The sequence below is a fragment of the Lampris incognitus genome, chromosome 14 (genome assembly GCF_029633865.1).
Source record: "Lampris incognitus isolate fLamInc1 chromosome 14, fLamInc1.hap2, whole genome shotgun sequence".
NCBI lineage: Eukaryota > Metazoa > Chordata > Actinopteri > Lampriformes > Lampridae > Lampris > Lampris incognitus.
The window spans coordinates 36,024,717-36,042,852 of NC_079224.1; the positions used below are offsets into that span (position 1 = coordinate 36,024,717).

General features: G+C 47.2%; 1 protein-coding gene across 1 annotated transcript; it reads right to left on the minus strand.

Annotated features, from left to right (window-relative positions):
• Positions 1 to 2,057: 2,057 nt before the first annotated feature.
• Positions 2,058 to 17,626, minus strand: cenpl (centromere protein L). Its single transcript, XM_056293709.1, has 5 exons — positions 17,610 to 17,626; positions 16,830 to 17,004; positions 15,203 to 15,454; positions 8,855 to 9,448; positions 2,058 to 2,132 (listed from the first exon to the last, which is right to left on the minus strand). Exons 1-5 carry the CDS (start codon positions 17,624 to 17,626, stop codon positions 2,058 to 2,060), a joined length of 1,113 nt encoding a protein of 370 aa, XP_056149684.1.
• Positions 17,627 to 18,136: the final 510 nt, after the last annotated feature.

The following is an 18,136-nucleotide window of genomic DNA, read 5'->3' on the forward strand; positions in this document are numbered from 1 at the left end:
CATGGTGAGTACAAACAATCTACCTTTTGGGAAATTAATATATTTGATTGATGTTTTATCAAGCAGAACATGCAGCTGAAGTGTAAGTGATAGAATTGGTGCGGCCCGCTTGATTATTTAGGTACATTTTTAGACTGCTGTGACTGGCATTGGTGTCCTGTGATTTTAGGTTTGGAAAACGGTTTTTCCGTGAAAGACTACACATTACATCTGCAATTAGCTATTGGTTTGGCTAGGTTTGCTGCCCCCCCCCCCCCCCCCCGGAGATGCCATTTTGAATGAGATAATTTTGAGTGGCGGCACGGTGGTGCAGTGGTTAGTGTGGTCACTCCACAGCAAGGAGGTCCTGGGTTTGAGCCCCCGGGTAGTCCAACCTTGGGGGTCATCCTGTGTGGAGTTTGCATGTTCTCCCTGTGTCTGCATGGGTTTCCTCCAGGTACTCCAGTTTCCTCCCACAGTCCAAAGATATGTAGGTCAGGTGAATCGGCCATACTAAATTGTCCCTAGGTGTGTGTGTGTGTGTGTGTGTGTGTGTGTGTGGGCCCTGTGATGGACTGGCGGCCTGTCCAGGGCGTCTCCCCGCCTGCTGCCCAATGACTACTGGGATAGGCTCCAGCATCCTGTGACCCTGTGTAGGATAAGCGGTTTGGATAATGGATGGATGATAACTTTGAGAGGGGGACATTGTTAGCATTGTGAGAAGGGTGATCATACAAATACGGTTCATTTCACAAGAAACCAAAACAGCAAAACCAAGCTGTTTGAAAGAAAACCTTGTCACTGACATAATCTCTCAAAAACACCGCCTGGTGTTGGAAGCCAGTCTATCACAACTTCATAGTGATATACAAGACCTGGCAACAGGATGAACATACTCTTGTGCGAATCCCATTTGTGTACGTAGGCGTGTGCACATGCATGGATTTTCCATCACAACTCCTTATGAAATCCTCACTTTTCCTGTAAGACAATGCCGAGTGCTGTGGAGACCTTGTTCTGCTGACTGGTCCTGTATGCAAATGTGGTCCTTCAGCCCCAACATCGACACCGTCACCTCCTAAATACCACAGCACCACCCTCTTCCTCCGGCTCATTTCTCACGCTCCACCATGGCTCCCAGACATCTTGGAGATGAACGTATCGCTGAGGTCCAACACTTGCCTTTCTCCAGGATAGTTTAAATTTATGAAGTTGAACTAAAGGAGGAAATCTGCATTGCTGTGGTCTTCAAACACACATTTAAGACGCAATGCAGTTGGACACGATGTGAACTTTCTTTGACCCACATCCCTTTAATAAATACAAAATCTGTAAATGTGACAGCTGCACTCTTCAAATTTGATCATATGGCACTTGAGAGCATTTACACTGTTTGTAGAATGGATATGCATGGGCGGATCTCCAAAATGCATTTAGTTTCAAAATGGCCACTTTGTGCCAAATGATGTCAAGCTTTTGGAGTATGCAAGATGAGACATAATTTTACATTAGAGCTGCACTACTGTCCAGTGACTTGATAAAATAATGCTCGTACAAAAATTAAGTTTAAAATTGTTAAAAAACACTTCTGTCTAGGCCAATAAGAGCTATGAACGATCTTGACCGAATGCCTTCACCATGACAACAATTCATTAAATTATGTTCTTTTATGAGTTTGTTTGAAGCTACCAAGCCAAAATTAACTGAATGAATTTCTTTATTTACAGAAGTTAAAGTTAAGAACAGTAAACAACAATCTTTCGGACACTTCAAAGACAACCACAGTTTAACAGAATCAGACAAAAATAGATCACATGGCCATACCAGTGATGAAAGGACCCCCCCCCCCCGCTATAGTACTGTCAATCATCATTGTTAGGTTTGATGTTCACTGCTAAAATGGAGGAAAACAGTTACGAACCCACATGGCTGTGGCTGTTGTTTGGTGTTGTGTGTTTTTCAGTATGTTTGCAGTAGACTGAAACACAAAACTCTGGAGAGATTAAAAATGTTCAACATGTTCAGGCAGTGGCTGACTGCAGGACCAATAATAAATGCATTGCAAAGTCTTTTTCTGTTCAGAGGGGCATTTTTAGGAGGGCACTCTCTGTCAGCAGCATCAAAGTGGTGATAAGATAACTGCTGTTGGAGATCTGAAAAAGGAAAGAAACAGACATTAAAAACATGGTTCTGTGTGTTGGCACTGTCATAGGATGTAAGCCAGGGAGTTGCAAACGGTGCAAACTAAAGGGGAGCCAGGGGGAGCTTGGCCCCTCTTAATAAATAATAATGATGTGGCGGACACTAGGGGCTATGCCTCTCACCCAGCAGGACTGTGAGCTGGGGGCGTGGTTTACGTTCCCGGGCTTGCTGGTGCAGGGTTGTTCCTGCTGCAGTTTTGGAGCTGAGGAATAAACAGCAAACTCGCCTTCGTCTCCTGTGTTTTTTCCTCATCCTGCCACATTGGTGACCCCGAATTGAACATGTTTGGAGCAGAAGATGAGTGTGAATCCACTTCGGCCACGCCGCCCCAACTCTCACAGCCGGCCGTTCTCGCCGCGGCTGTGAAGCTCCCAGAGTTCTGGCAGAGCGACCCGGCCTCGTGGTTCCAGCATGTCGAGGCGCTGTTCCACCTGCGTGGGATCTCCGCGGACGACTCCAGATACTATCTGGTCGTCGCTGCGCTGGACCAGCAGTCCACACGCCGGGCCATGCAGCTGTTGCGCGCCCCTCCGCAACACGATAAATACGTCGCCCTCAAACATCTTCTGCTCCGGAGGTACAGCCTATCTGCCGCAGAGAGGGCGGATAGAATCCTTTCCCTATCCGGTTTGGGCGACGGGACGGCTGTGGATCTCGTGGACAATATGCTGTCGCTGCTAGGCTCAGACGAAGGTGGGTTCCTTTTCCCGCACGTTTTCCTGCGCCAGCTTCCGTCTCCTGTGCGCGCGGCTTTGGCTAACTCCCCGTGTCTGGCCGCTGGTGACTGCCAAGGTTTGGCTGAGGAGGCCGATCGGGTCCTGCTGGCTACCAGACGGTTCTCTGTGCAGAATGTGGCATCGGAGCCTCTGCAGCCGGCGTCGGAGGACGAGGACCCGGCAGTGGTGGCTGGAGTGGCTGTCCGGAGACAGCGCGGGAGCGGCCTCTGTTTCTTCCACCAGCGGTTCGGCGGCAAGACGAGGCGCTGCGTCCCTCCGTGTACGTTTGAGGCGGCGGGAAACTCCAGGGCAGCACTCCGTAGCAGCTGTGGGCGCTGGTGGACGTAGTGAGCTGCTCTTCATTAAGGACACGATGTCAGGAAGACGGTTTCTGGTGGACTCCGGCTCACAAAAGAGCCTACTCCCTCCTGCTAAGACAGACCGGTCGGCCGAAGGCGGCGGCCCACAGTTAAGTGCAGCTAACGGTTCGTCCATTGCGACGTTTGGCACAAGGTTGGTGACTGTTTGCTTCCACGGGCGCCATTTTGAGTGGGACTTTGTAGTGGCCGCCATTACTGTTCCTATTATTGGCGCGGATTTTCTGTGTGCTAATGGTCTGCTGGTTGATGTTGCAAACCGCCGTTTAATTGATGCTGTGTCTTTCGCCACTGTTCCGTGCGAGACGGGGAGCCGGGCCGTTAACACACGCTAACTTTTTAGCATTAGGGGATGTTTTTCAGCGTTTGCTGGCAGATTTTCCATCGGTGACTACGCCTGCCTTTTCCACCGCGGTTACTAAACACGGGGTAGAACATTTCATTCCCACTCTGGGACCGCCAGTTTTTGCGCGCGCACGGCGCCTCGACGCGGTAAAATTGGCTACAGCTAAGGAGGAGTTCGCCATCATGGAGCGTCTGGGTATAGTGAGGCGTTCCAACAGCCCGTGGGCCTCGCCGCTTCACATGGTGCCCAAGGCGGATGGGTCGTGGCGGCCTTGCGGCGACTTTCGCCGCCTGAACAACGTCACCGCCAATGACCGCTATCCCATCCCACACATACAGGACTTTTCCATACGCCTGGCAGGTACCACTATTTTCTCTAAGGTGGACCTGGTGCGCGGCTATCATCAGGTTCCCGTGCGCGCAGAGGACGTGCCCAAGACCGCAGTGATCACCCCGTTTGGGCTTTTTGAGTTCATGCGCATGCCTTTTGGCTTGAAGGGGGCAGCGCAAACCTTTCAGAGGCTGATGGACTCGGTGTTGCGTGACCTTGATTTCGTGTTCGTTTATCTTGACGACATATTAGTGGCCAGTCCGTCAGCTGAAGAGCACCTGGCGCACCTGAAACAGGTTTTCCGTCGTTTGGACGAACACGGCCTGATAGTCAACCCGGCCAAGTGTCAGTTCGGACTGCCGGTGATTGACTTCTTGGGTCACCGCATTTCGCCGCAAGGCGCGGTCCCGTTGCCTTCTAAGGTGCAAGCGGTGGCGGAATTTCCCCGCCCGGTCTCTGTTAAGGCATTGCAGGAATTCTTGGGCATGGTGAATTTCTATAACCGTTTCCTCCCTCGCGCTGCCCACCTCCTTCAGCCACTTTACGAAGCCCTGCGGCTTAAGAAGGCTAACGACCCTGTCGACTGGACTCCCGAACGGGTCCAGGCCTTTGACGGAGCTAAGTGCGCCCTGGCTAACGCTGCCCTCCTCGCCCATCCCACACCCACGGCGTCCATAGCTTTAACGACCGATGCGTCTGACATAGCCGTGGGGGCTGTGGTTGAACAGCGTGTGGCGAATGCGTGGCAGCCACTCGCATTTTTTAGCCGCAAACTGCGAGATCGCGAGCGCAAGTACAGCGTTTTTGACCGGGAGTTGCTGGCACTGCACCTTGCAACCCGGCATTTCCGCTTCCTGCTGGAGGGTCGCCCATTCACGGCTTATGTGGATCATAAACCGCTGACTTTCGCCATGCCCAAGGTGACTGAGCCGTGGTCTGCTCGTCAGCAGCGCCACCTAGCGGCAATCTCCGAGTTCACAACGGACATTCAGCATGTGGCCGGGAAGTCCAACCCTGTTGCTGATTGTCTGTCGCGTGTGCTTGTGTGTCCTGTGCACCTCGGTGTGGATTTCTCCGCTATGGCTGCCGACCAGCCCAGCGACCCGGACGTCCTTGCCCTTAGGTCAACGCGTACCGGCCTCAAGCTGGAGGACGCTGTGATGCAGGAAGGCAGTCCTGCCCTCCTCTGCGATGTCTCCACCGGCCGTCCCTGCCCCGTTGTTCCAGTGGCCTGGCGCCGTCGAGTTTTCGGTTCGATTCACTCCCTCTCGCACCCTGGAGTTCGGGCGTCGGTGAAGTTGGTCGGTTCCAAGTTCGTCTGGCCTGGCCTCCGCAAGGACGTCAAGGGGTGGGCCGCTGCATGTGTAGCGTGCCAGCGCGCTAAGGTCCACCAGCACACTAAGTCGCCCCTCGTACTGTTTCCGATCCCGGCCAGACGTTTCGACCACGTGCATGTGGACCTGGTGGGCCCTCTACCTTCTTCACAGGGTTTTACGCACCTGCTCACAATGGTGGATCGGACCACCAGGTGGCCAGAGGCTGTCCCTCTGTCCTCCACAACACCCTCGGATGTTGCACGCGCTTTTCTTTCCTCCTGGGTCGCCCGTTTCGGCCCTCCGTCAGATATCACCTCAGACAGGGGCCCCCAGTTCGTGTCAGAGCTCTGGTCGGCGCTTGCGCGATCCTTGGGTGTGCAGGTACACCGCACTACCGCGTACCACCCTCAGGCTAACGGCTTGTGTGAACGTTTTCACCGGTCGCTCAAGGCAGCGCTGCGTCCTGCGCTCTCGGATGGTAACTGGGTGGATCGTTTACCTTGGGTTATGCTCGGGTTGCGTTCGGCTCCTAAGGAGGACCTCGACGCTTCGCCCGCTGAGCTGGTGCTCGGTCAGCCGCTCCGCGTCCCTGGGGAATTTTTGCCTGGGAGTTCCGCTCCTCGACGCCGTCCGGCCGTTTATCCTTTTTTGTCCGACAGCACTCGGGTTCCAGGCCCCGTTCACCACTGTTTTCCGCGGTCGTTCGTGCCTGCAGAGCTCATGTCGGCTCGTTTTGTTTTTGTACGGCATGATGCTCACCGCTCGCCCCTCCAACCCCCATACGATGGCCCATTTCGGGTTCTTGAGACGGGTCCTAAGGGTTTTGTGCTGGATATGGGTGGGCGTAGGGAGCGTGTCACGCTTGATAGGCTTAAACCGGCGCACAGGGTGGCAGGCGAAGTTGTGTTTCCGGCCCAGGTTCCCCGTCGGGGTCGTCCTCCTTCCAGGACCCCGGCAGTGTCTTCACGGGTTCAGCGTTCTGCTTCTCAGCCGACTCTGGACAGTGTTTCACCTACTGTTTCGGCTGAGGGACGGCGCAGCCGTTATGGCAGGCTGCTTAAGCCTCCAGTGAGACACTAATTTTCTATCCAGGAGTCCCTTCTGGGTGTTCGGGGGGGGGGGGCGGGGCTGTGTGGCGGACACTAGGGGCTATGCCTCTCACCCAGCAGGACTGTGAGCTGGGGGCGTGGTTTACGTTCCTGGGCTTGCTGGTGCAGGGTTGTTCCTGCTTTAGTTTTGGTTTTGGAGCTGAGGAATAAACAGCAAACTCGCCTTCCGTCTCCTGTGTTTTTTCCTCATCCTGCCACAATGATAATAATAATGCCTTGTGATGGTCTGGCGGCCTGTCCAGGGTGTCTCCCCACTTGCTGCCCAATGACTGCTGGGATAGGCTCCCAGCATCACCGCAACCCCGGTTGGGATAAGCGGCTTGGATAATGGATGGATGGATAATAATACATAATAACTTTTGAGCTCCCCTGAAAACATGATTTGTGAAATTTTGGGCGTCCTTAAAATATTGACAATGCTATTTTTGCCATGCATTTCTATTTCTATGTATCTTCATCATCATGACTCATGCATTAAATTAGGCTTATTATTGTAGCTGAACAGGCTGTATACTGTACATAAAAAAACACCAGCTCTCTCTCTCATATATATATATATATATATATATATATATATATATATATATATATATACACATACATAGCATTTTTTCCCCCGAAACCGTCAATGGTGTTGAGTGCTCGACTGAGGAGCGGAATATATATATGTATACGTGTATACGTGTATACGTCTATATATAAAGTGACATCTTTTTCTTAACCATTTAAAATTTATTTCAGCACTCTTCTCACTCTTCACTTCTTTGCACTATTTGTATCCTGTTTACAGTTCACAGAAAGGGTTTCACCTGTACATAGCCATTCCTTGTATTTATTCCTGAAGATCGCTTTGTTGTTATTCTGTGTGAGTACATTGAGAGCCACTAAACCAAAGTCAAATTCCTTGGATATGCAAATATACTTTATGAGGCCCATAAAGACGACTCTGATTCTGACATATGACTCGTGCATGAGGGCGATTCATCACTGATTCACCTTAATCGATAGCGGCATGCATGCTATTTTTGCCATCACCATCAAAGCGTGGCAGCTCAATAATTCACTTTAACTCAAATATCAGAAAAAACAAACTTTCCTAGTCCCACTCAGTTTGCATGCCAAATCAATATTCTACATTTCTGTTTTGTAGTCAGTATACAGATACATCAAAAAGAAAACAAGGAAGCCTGCTTGCAAATTTTGAATTGACCAAAAAAAAAAAAAAATCTAAGTCAATCGACTCAGAGCAACCAGAGCCAGAGGCCTCTGGTTGCTTCTCTTTTCAGGTAAGGGCTATTTCCCAATTAACTGTATTATTCACCGTTTATATGTGACTGGATCCCTTGTAGGCAGCCTGGCCTGTTTTTGTTGATATTTACAATGCTCATGCATAAAATACATCTTACCTTATCAAGCATGTGTGTGCTATGGGCTGGTTTGTTGATGTGTGACCCTCATATTTGATGTCTTAATTGTACCGAGTAATTATTGTGTATGTGATGGGTAACTCCCCCCCCTTCCCCCCCATTTTCTCCCCAATTGCACCTAGCCAATTACCCCGCTCATCGAGCTGTCCCGGTCGCTGCTCCATCCCCTCTGCTGATCCGGGGAGGGCTGCAGACTACCTCATGCTTCCTCCGATGCATGTGGAGTCGCCAGCCACTTCTTTTCACCTGACAGTGAGGAGTTTCGCCAGGGTGACATAGCACGTGGGAGGATCACGCTATCCCCCCCCCCCCGAACAGGCGCCCCAAATGACCAGAGGAGGCACTAGTGCAGCGACCAGGATACATACCTACATCCGGCCTCCCAACCGCAGACACGGCTAGTTGGGTCTGTAGGGATGCCCAACCAAGTTGGCGGTAACACAGGTATTCGAACTGGAGATCCCCGTGTTGGTAGACAATGACATAGACCACTAGGCTATGTGATGGGTAACGTTAACCATTGTTGAGGACTCAGTCCCTTGTAGGCAGCTTGGCGTGCTCTGTTTTTGATTAATGCTCATACATTTGTGTTTTGCTATTTGACCTATCTGTGTCTTATTTGTGCCGATAAACTACAGAACACAATACATAACTCTGCAGAGTACACCGTGCCTTGCTTTAGTTGGCCGTATTGTATGTGGAGGTTTGATGTGGCCATTAACTGATTATTACATATCAGATGTGCTGACAAAACAAGGGGGCCTACATGCTTACAGCTATGAATGTTTCTTTTGCAACAAGAGTCACAGTCAGTGCCTTCTTTGAGGCATGTGCCAGTGCCCCCCCCTGCAAAAAAAAAAAAAAAGTGAGCTCCCCCAAAAGCCACGGTATAGTTTGCACGGTGGTTGCAAATAAAATGTGGATATCTGAGTAACAATACGGTTGATTTTGTCTTATCGCAAGAGTTTGTGTTTTGCAAATGTGTGTGTATGTGTGTGTGCGCGCATGTCAAACATGATTTCTAGTCTGGATGCTTTTGTAAAAGATGTTACCTTGATACTGCCATTATGTTTGGCTGACCCCAGTGCTGTGGAGACCTGGTCGAGATTTCCAGCTGACAGATCCATTCTGAAGTGTCTGTAGAAGTGGTTCTTCAGCCCCGCCATGAACCTCGTCACCTCCTCAATAGTAACACTAACCTCCTCCTCCTCTGCTCTCCCCGATCCTCCTCTGTCATTCTCCTGTTCCTGCGGTTGCTCCCTCACGCTCCTCCACAGTTCCCATGCATCATGGGGGTTAATTTTATAGTTGACTTTAAGCGGCGGCGTAACTGGGAGAGTCCACACCATACTGAGATGCTGGATGTTGGATACAGAATGGCAGTTTGTCCATAGTGCCGCCAACCATTGTAGGTTTGTTGAATTAATTTCCAGGGCACCAAAGCAACAGTCAAAGGTCACCTGGAACCAAGATCTGACCAAAGAATCGAGCCATTCGGCCCCTCTGCTGCAGCAGACTGGCAGACAGGTGAAATCCTTGGGGAGAGAGTGGAGGTAATCAGGGTTAGCGTTGACGCAGGTCAGCCAGCCAGTCCACAATAGCTTCTGGGCTTCATCCTTTACCATATACATAGGCTTGGAGTGGATCTGTGATGCAAGGCAAATGAGCAAACAATAAAAAAAAGAAAGAATGGCAACTTTGGCTTTCAAACATTTAAAAAGAAGTCAACTTCAATTTTTTCCAGTTGAAATTTACATCTAAAAACAAGGGAGAGTGAGTAGTTAGGAGTGGTGGGATGGAACCCCAGAGCATTGAATACCATTTCCAGCATCAGAATTTAATCAAAATGTTCCATATGTAGTCTTAAAACAATACTCATGATAAAACATAGCTACACATGAGCACAGTAAAAAAATAACCCAGGTGACTGATTTCATTCTGCATCCAGGGGCAAACCAGTTCAAGTAATAATTTTGCCTGAAAGAGTTTGTCAATACTGAGAGCAGGGCTAAAACATAAAACAAGTAGCAGAAGGTCACAAGGACAGCTGGTGTGGATAATAGAAGAGGGTAAACTGACACACAATTATCTACCTACTTGAGTAAGTATTACAATGAAAGCACCATCACGAATCATTATTGATCTTGTTATTTTCATGACAAAAGCTAGATGAAGCCTCACTCTAATCCACACCTGTCTTTGTTGCAGCTTGAATACAGGGAACTTTGTACAACTCCAGGGAACAAGAACACCAACGAAAACAATTCATGTACAGTAAACGTACTATATGCAAAGTTACTTTTGAGGCAAAGTTCCTCAGAGAAAAAGTCAGACATAAAAGTCACACCAGGTAGTTTAGAGGTCCCTGGGCTTCCTACAGGCACACTCGCACTGAGTCAAGGATGTTGTTAAAATGCCTTTACTAGTTAAGGGCATATCAAAGGTAAAATAAATAAATAAATAAATAATCATGAAATCACAAAAGGAAGGTCAGGAGAATGCTGATTGGTTTCAACCCACACTGGGTCTTCCTCAGGGCGTGGCTGGAAAGATGAGTCAACCATAGTAGAAAGTCGTGATTCCTTAAATAGACAAATAGTGGCCAAGAGGCAGAATTGCACCAGCATATCACACAATAAATATACAACAAATAGGCTATATGGAAAAGAAATTAATAGTCATAGTAATAATTATAACCATAACAATGAACAACCTCAATAACACAAACAACAATTATAAAAGGACTAACCCTGTTTACAATAAAGGTCTATTTATTTATATCTATTTTATTCATTTATGACCAGAGTTGGCCAAGGTGACAAGTGCCAGGCAGGTGTGGGGATACTCACAAGTCCCCGGTCGAGTGCCACCATGTTGGAGTTCTCCCTGGGGAATGAGAGGGTCGCCTCTATATGACGACAAGTCCCTGGGGGGAAGGCTCTGACTGTTGTGTGTGCTTATGTACCGAATAGCAGTTTGGAGTATCCAGCCTTCTTGGAGTCTCTAGGTGGTGTCCTGGATAAGGTTCCATCTGGGGACTCTATAGTTCTGCTGGGGAACTTAAACGCTCACGTGGGCAACGATGGAGAAACCTGGAGGGGCATGATTGGGGGGGGAACGGCCTCTCCGATCGGAACCCGAGCGGTGCCTTGTTATTGGACTTCTGTGCGAGTCATGGATTGGCCATAACAAACACCATGTTCGAACATAAGGTAGTTCATAAGTGTACTCGGTACCAGAACACCTTAGGCCAAAGATCGATGGTAGACTTTGTTGTGGCCATATCATCAGATCTGTGGCCATATGTTTTGGACACTCAGGTGAAGAGAGAAGCAGAGCTGTCAACTGATCACCACCTGGTGGTGAGTTGGATCAGATGGCAGGGAAGGCTGCCGGACAGACCTGGCAAACCCAAACGTGTAGTGAGGGTGAACTGGGAACGTCTGGCGGAGGCCCCTGTCCATGAGATCTTCAACTGCCACCTCCGGAAGAAGTTCTTGTGTATCCTGAGGGAGGCTGGGGAGATTGAGTCTGAGTAAGCCATGTTCAAAGCCTCTATTGCAGATGCAGCAGGTAGAAGCTGTGGTCATAAGGTCATCGGTGCCTGTCGAGGTGGCAACCTAAGAACCCACTGGTGGACACTGGCGGTGAGGGAAGCCATCAGGCTGAAGAAGGAGGCCTTTCAGGCTTGGTTGGCCCAGGGGTCTCCTGATGCAGCAGACAGGTACCGGGAGGCTGTGGCTTTGGCAGTCGTGGAAGCAAAAACTCGGGTGTGGGAGGAGTTTGGCGAGGCTATGGAGGAGGTCAAACAGAGCGCAAATATCCAGACTCACTACTCATTATCCTTGGGGATTTTAACAGAGCAAACCTGAGCCACAAACTCCCAAAATACAGACAGAATGTTAAATGTCCCACCTGGGGCAAAAACACTCTTGATCATTGCTACACAATATCAAAGGACGCCTATCGTTCTGTCCCCCATGCAGCCCTGGGCCTCTCTTGATCATTGTCTGATTCATCTTATCCCAACTTACAGGAAGAAACTAAAATCTGCAAAGCCTGTGGTTAAAACTGTGAGGAAATGGACCAACGAGTCTGGAGCTCCAGGCCTGCCTTGACTGCACTGACTGGAGCGTTTTTGAGGCTGCATCTACAGACCTGGACAAACTTACTGACACTGTAACATCTTACATCAGCTTTTGTGAGGATATATGTGCCCAACAAAACTTTCTGTACCTTCAACAACAATACGCCCTGGTTCACAGCAAAACTCAGGCAGCTTTGAGGAAGAGGAAGCCTACAGGGATGGAGATAGGATCTGGTACAACCAAGCCAGAAATACACTCACTAAGGAGCTCAGAGTGGCAAAAAGGTGCTACTTTGAAAAGTTGAAAAAACAAGTTTTCTTCCAATGACCCATCATTAGTCTGGAGAGGTTTAAAAGACATTACCAACTACAGGAGACCAACCCCCACACTGCACGGAACCATCAACTGGCTGACGACCTAAATGGGTTTTACTGCAGGTTTGAAAAGCAAACTTTCACACCCCTCCCCCTCTCCGGCAACAACACACAACCAACTACACTCCCTGCCAGCCCCTGGATTGGCTGGGGGAGCCTGGTCTGCTGCACCCCGTGGGCCCAAGGACCATGGCCCTGCCCAGAGCTGCACCCGAAGAGGAAGCACCGAGGACGGTGTGACAGGACGTGGAAGCGGGGCAGGCTAAGCCAACTGTTAGCCCATGCAGACCGGCAGTTCCGACAGTCATCCCGGCTGGAGTTCGCTCTCTTGGACAGTGAAAAAAAAATTTTTTTTTTGTGGATATGTTGGATATATGTGTTTTTGTAGTTTAGTTATATGTGTTCTTGTAGTTTGGATGTGTTTTTTTTCTTTGTGTTGCACTGCTGTGGAAGATGGGAGGTTGAACAGCTGGCTCCGGTGCAGCCATAACAACCTGGAGCTGAACACGCTTAAAACTGTGGCGATGACAGTGGACTTCAGGAGGACCCACTCAACACTGCCTCCCCTCACCATACTCAACAGCACAGTGTCTGCAGTGAAAACCTACACATTTCTGGGTTCCACAATCTCCCAGGACCTAAGGTGGGCATCCAACATAGACACAATCATCAAAAAGGCCCAGCAGAGGATGTACGTTCTTCGTCAGCTCAGGAAGTTCAACCTGCCTCAGGAACTGTTGATTCAGTTCTACACTGCAATAATCCAGTCTGTCCTCTGCACATCCATAACTGTCTGGTTTGGATTGGCCCCAAACAGGACAGGGACAGACTACAATGGACAGTTGAGTCTGCAGAGAAAATCACTGGTGCCAACCTGCCCTCCATTCAGGAGGGCTTGTACATCTCCAGAGTCAGAAAACTGGCAAGCAACATCATTGCAGACCCATCACAACCTGGTCACAACCTGTTCCAACTTCTCCCCTCTGGTAGGTGCAACAGAGCACTGTACACCAAAACAACCAGATATAAAAACAGTTTCTTTCCAAGGGCTGTCATTCAAATGAATGCTTAACATTGTCAAATAAATCCAATTAAGTTGTATATACATACTGTACTTTACATTGTACAAATACTGGTACACTCTGTCATGTCCATCTACCTCAGGCATGTATGTAAGTAACCTGCTAACATTTATTTCAGCATCTCTGATATATTCTCTGCACCACTGCACTTTATTGCCTCTTATTTCACCTGTATAAGTCAATCCTTGTGTATAACATATCTGAAGATTGTTGTGGTGTAGTGTTGTTATTCTATGTTAAGTACACAGAGAGAGCCACGAAACCGGAGTCAAATTCCATGTATGTGCAAAACCTATATGGCCAATAAACTTGATTCTTGATTCTGATTTTCACGAGTTATGAATTTATTTCTCTATGGCAGCAAAACACATTACAGCAGCCTTCAGAAATTCATGCAGGTTAAACTGAACTATTGAAATACCTTAAGTGCTGACTGACTCTGAAAGACTCACGGACTAATGTCTTTATGCATGCTCAATAATCCAGATAAGAATATCACAGAAAGTTGAATCACAACTTTTATCGAGAAGCGTTTCATCACTCATCTAAGTGACCTCCTCAGTCTCAACTGACTGCAGGTACCCCACCCTTATAAACAATACAATGGCATAACAACTGAAAACAATGATAGGTGGGTGGCCACCAGCCACTTTTTTTAAACTTAAATGTAAAAAAAAAAAAAGTCTTCCATTAAGATACGGTATCCTTTCTCTCCATAGCGGTAGAGAACTCTTGGTAGTTTTTTCCATTCATTTGGTTTAGGCAAAATGGCTTAGGCACTGAAGTATTATAAGGAAACCACAATTGATGGAAATCTGTCGCAGTGACGGAGAACGTTAATCCCTGATTATTAGTGACTATTAATTTCTTTTCCATATACCCTATTTGTTGTAAATTTATTGTTTGATATGCTGGTGCAATTTGGCCTCTTGGCCACTATTTGTCTATATCAGGAATCGTGACTTTCCACTCTGGTTGACTCATCTTTCCAGCCACGCCCTGAACAAGACCCAGTGTGGGTCAAAACCGGTTGGCATTCTCCTGACCTTCCTTTTATGATTTTTTATTTTATTTTTTACTTTGATATGCCCTAAACTAGTAAAGGGATTTTAACTACATCCTTGACTTAGTGCGAGTGTGCCTGAAGTAACCCCAGGGGCTCCCCTTTTCTATAGTTGACCTTTTTGACTTAAGGAGCCCCTTGCATTTACCTGGAGTTTAATACTTTACAATCTTGAGCATCCAGTATTTTTTTCTTTTAAAATATCAGTTAAGAGTGACAACTATACATATAGCAGAACAATTTGGAAGGCCTGCATGTGCTCACTGACATGGACACTTTCTTGCTTTCCATTAAGTGTGTTTACTCTTTACGGTTATAGGAAAGACTGGGTGTGGTACTGGTACCCCTTTTTATTTCACCCAGCATATATGGTAGATTATAATTTTGTGCCTTAACACATACCTAATCTCTAATCCAAGTTCCTAATCTGTACACACAATTTAGTAGAGGAGTAAATGCATGGCTGCATTGCCCCTCACTTCCCTTCGCCACTCAAGTTGATGTGGATCGAAACTGGCATTACATGTGCTCAGAGACCCACAGTGCTGCTGGCTTTCTACTTTGCCAGGTAGCTAATTTTGTTCACCTGTGTCAGGTATTCCAGGGGATAATCAGGAATTTTTAGACCTGGAAAAAACAGGTTATCATAATTAACGACCTCACAGGACCAGTTTGAAAACAACTGCTTTTGAGCAAACATGTAAAGAGTCTTAGCATGGACCCCATTTCCATTTAGCTCCTGATAAATCTATGTTCACTGAAGGCCCATGCTGGGAAAGGTCCATTTTCTTACCTGTATAAAGATGGTTTTAGCATCATCCTTTGTCTCTGTCAGCCCCAGCACCACAGAGAAGGACACATTGAAGCTGGTCTCTGCCCCCAACTCCACCACTAACCCTTTCTGCTTCTCAGCCGCAATAAACGCAGACAGTTTTCTGGAGTAATCCTTCAGCTGAGCGTATCCAAATCGGTAGAGTGGTGTGACGTATGACAACTGCCATTCCTTTTTCACCAGCAAGGCCAACTGTTTGGGGTCCACCTTCTCCTGGAAAATTGGGAGGAGGATAAAGGCTAAGACAGGCTGATTTGGAAGTTTGGTTACAAAGAGTGGGAGGAGAATGGAGGGTTGAACACTCAAGTGGGAGCCTGACCTTTTAACCCTAGCAGTTCAGGTACCATTTCCTACTCAATTAACTACACAGAACTAAACAAGTGGTTGGAGGGAGAGATTCGTCATTCTTAGTAGGCATCGACTGTGGTTTGCATGTTTGTCATTATATTGATTCAACAAGACAACTGTATTCTGAAAACGTTGCCCCTCAACAGAACTATGGATTGCATCAGGCTAGGGCTATGTGATATGACGATATATCGTGTGACAATAGAAAAATGTCTATCATTTCATATAGAAACAGCGAAATAAATGATAGAGCATACTCTATCATTTATTTCGCTGTTTCGAAATCACTCTTCAGGGCAATATTTTTCGTCATTTGGAGTCTGTCCAAATGAAATCAATATGCATATGAAACTGATCACTGGTTTCGGTAGTTATGCAACTGTATTGTTAATAAGGGTGGGGATACCTGCAGTCAGTTTAGACTGAAGAGGTCACTTAGATGAGTGATGAAATCATTTCATCACTCATCTAAGTCTATATTCAGTCTATATTCTATCTAACAGTCTATATTCAGAAATGTATCTGTCAATAACCGTTGTATCCAGATCAGTGTTTCTACTGCGTTTTGCTATCATTTAGGGTCACGCTACTCTCCTCTGCTCTCTGTGGTTCAGCAAGGGCGGGGCCCCCCCACCCACATGCAGTGTGTGCACATGCTGGGGGGGGGGGGGGGCCAGAAACTATTTATTCATTGTCTTTACGCATGCTCAATAATCCAGGTAAGAAAATCACAGAAAGTTGAATCAGTTCACCTAGACACAATGTTTATTGAGAGAAACGTTTCATCACTCAGATCTAAGTGATGAAACGTCACTTCAGTCTAAACTGACTGTAGGTATCCCCATCCTTATAAACTATACAGTGGCATAACGACCGAAAACAGTCGGTTTCAAATGCAAATTGTCACGAGCATTAATTAGAGTTACAATGGCAACATGTATTTACAGAGAATTTGGGAATGGTTGCAATCATAGCATTGTCAGAGGGCGGCAGATGTATACCCCCCACCCCGGTTCAGGGATGGTCGTCCCCTCTTCAGATAGATGGTCTCTTATTTATTCATTGAATTTACAGAAAATGTGATATGTATCATTTTGGGATATGAAATGACCTATATCGGGATATGTGATTTTGGTCATATTGCACAGCCCTATATCAGGCAAATGTCAGCCTCCACCTTGAAAAAAGCATCTTTGAAGAAGAAGAGGAAAAAAAACAAAGCAGCACTTGGTTTACTCACAGTGACACAGCGGGACCTGCTAGATCTTCTGGTGGCTATGTGCCTCCATGAGGACAGCCCTGGTGTGAGGGCAAGGTGCGAGACAGCAGTCACACAGCTGCGATAAGACGTCCGGTTGCTCCTGTTCCCACTTCTTCTCTGTACCAGGACATTGTTGAGTGGGGTCCTTGCCACACTGACATAAACACAGATGATTATTGTGGCTTTGGAGATGATGTCTTAAAATATGCATTTTCAACATTTTCTGGTTGCAGTGGCATATCTGCTGATGTGATGGTGAACCAGCACTGCTAGAGCATTTAATGAATTACACTGGCTCACGTTGTTAAACCCCGCCTACTCACGTTATCTTACATATAGTCAAGTCAAATTTCGTTATAGAGCACATTTAAAAATAACCCATGTTGACCAAAGTGCTGTACAGACCAGAGCAGGTTGCTAAAACAAATAAAAGAAACACCGACATAGACAACAACGGCACATAGCCAAGAGGGTTGAATCGGTTCATCTGGATATAACGTTTACTGACGGATACGTTTCATCACTCAACTAAGTCATATATAAAGATGAGCCGCGGTGAATACATCAAAGATCTGTAATGATCTGGGATTCCCCAAGACAGAATAAATCGTTGTTTTTGGTGTTACATACATCGCTAACCGCTTATCCTCTTTAGCCAAAACAATGATCTAAAGTTAATTTCTGCAGAGTGTGAAACAATTGACGACAAATTTGACATAAAATAGATACGTTTCAAATAACAAACTATATTCGTAATACCTTTCCCGTCCATCCATACTTGTGGAATAAAACGCTTAAGTATGACCGGAAACAACATTTAAAAACTTCGCGCGTTCTTCTGCTTCCTGTTTCGATTGGCGGTTGACAACTAGCTTTCAGGCGCATTACCACCATCTACCGGATTGGAGTGTGAAATTCTCTCTATTAACCCTTGAGTGGGCGGCACGGTGGCGCAGTGCTTAGCGCGGTCGCCTCACAGCAAGATTTTCTTACCTGGATGAGCATGAATCAAGACACTCTATTAACCCTGTTTCCTTCAGATACTTAATTGGGTGACTATATTCCCCATGCTACATGTCCAAGTAGGGTCCCTGCTGTGAAACTTAGCTTACTTTTTTTTAAATGCTGAGATCAGGTCCTTCCTTTCCTCCGCATAGCCCCTACACTCCAGCAGCACATGCTGGACAGATCCAGGGTGAACACAGTGTGCGGGTTTACCTGGTTTACAGTGTCTTATTAAGTCCAGTATGTCGTAACGTCTGCCTCTTTCTTTCAGTTCCTGCCCA

Bases quoted from the DNA above. Each gene is read 5' to 3' on its own strand.
- cenpl (XM_056293709.1), bottom strand. The intron at 15,455-16,829 runs GTGAGTAAACCA...CCAATTTTCCAG, and splicing joins GCAGGTCCCGCTGTGTCACT to GAGAAGGTGGACCCCAAACA. The intron at 9,449-15,202 runs GTAAGAAAATGG...CTTGCATCACAG, and splicing joins CTAAAACCATCTTTATACAG to ATCCACTCCAAGCCTATGTA.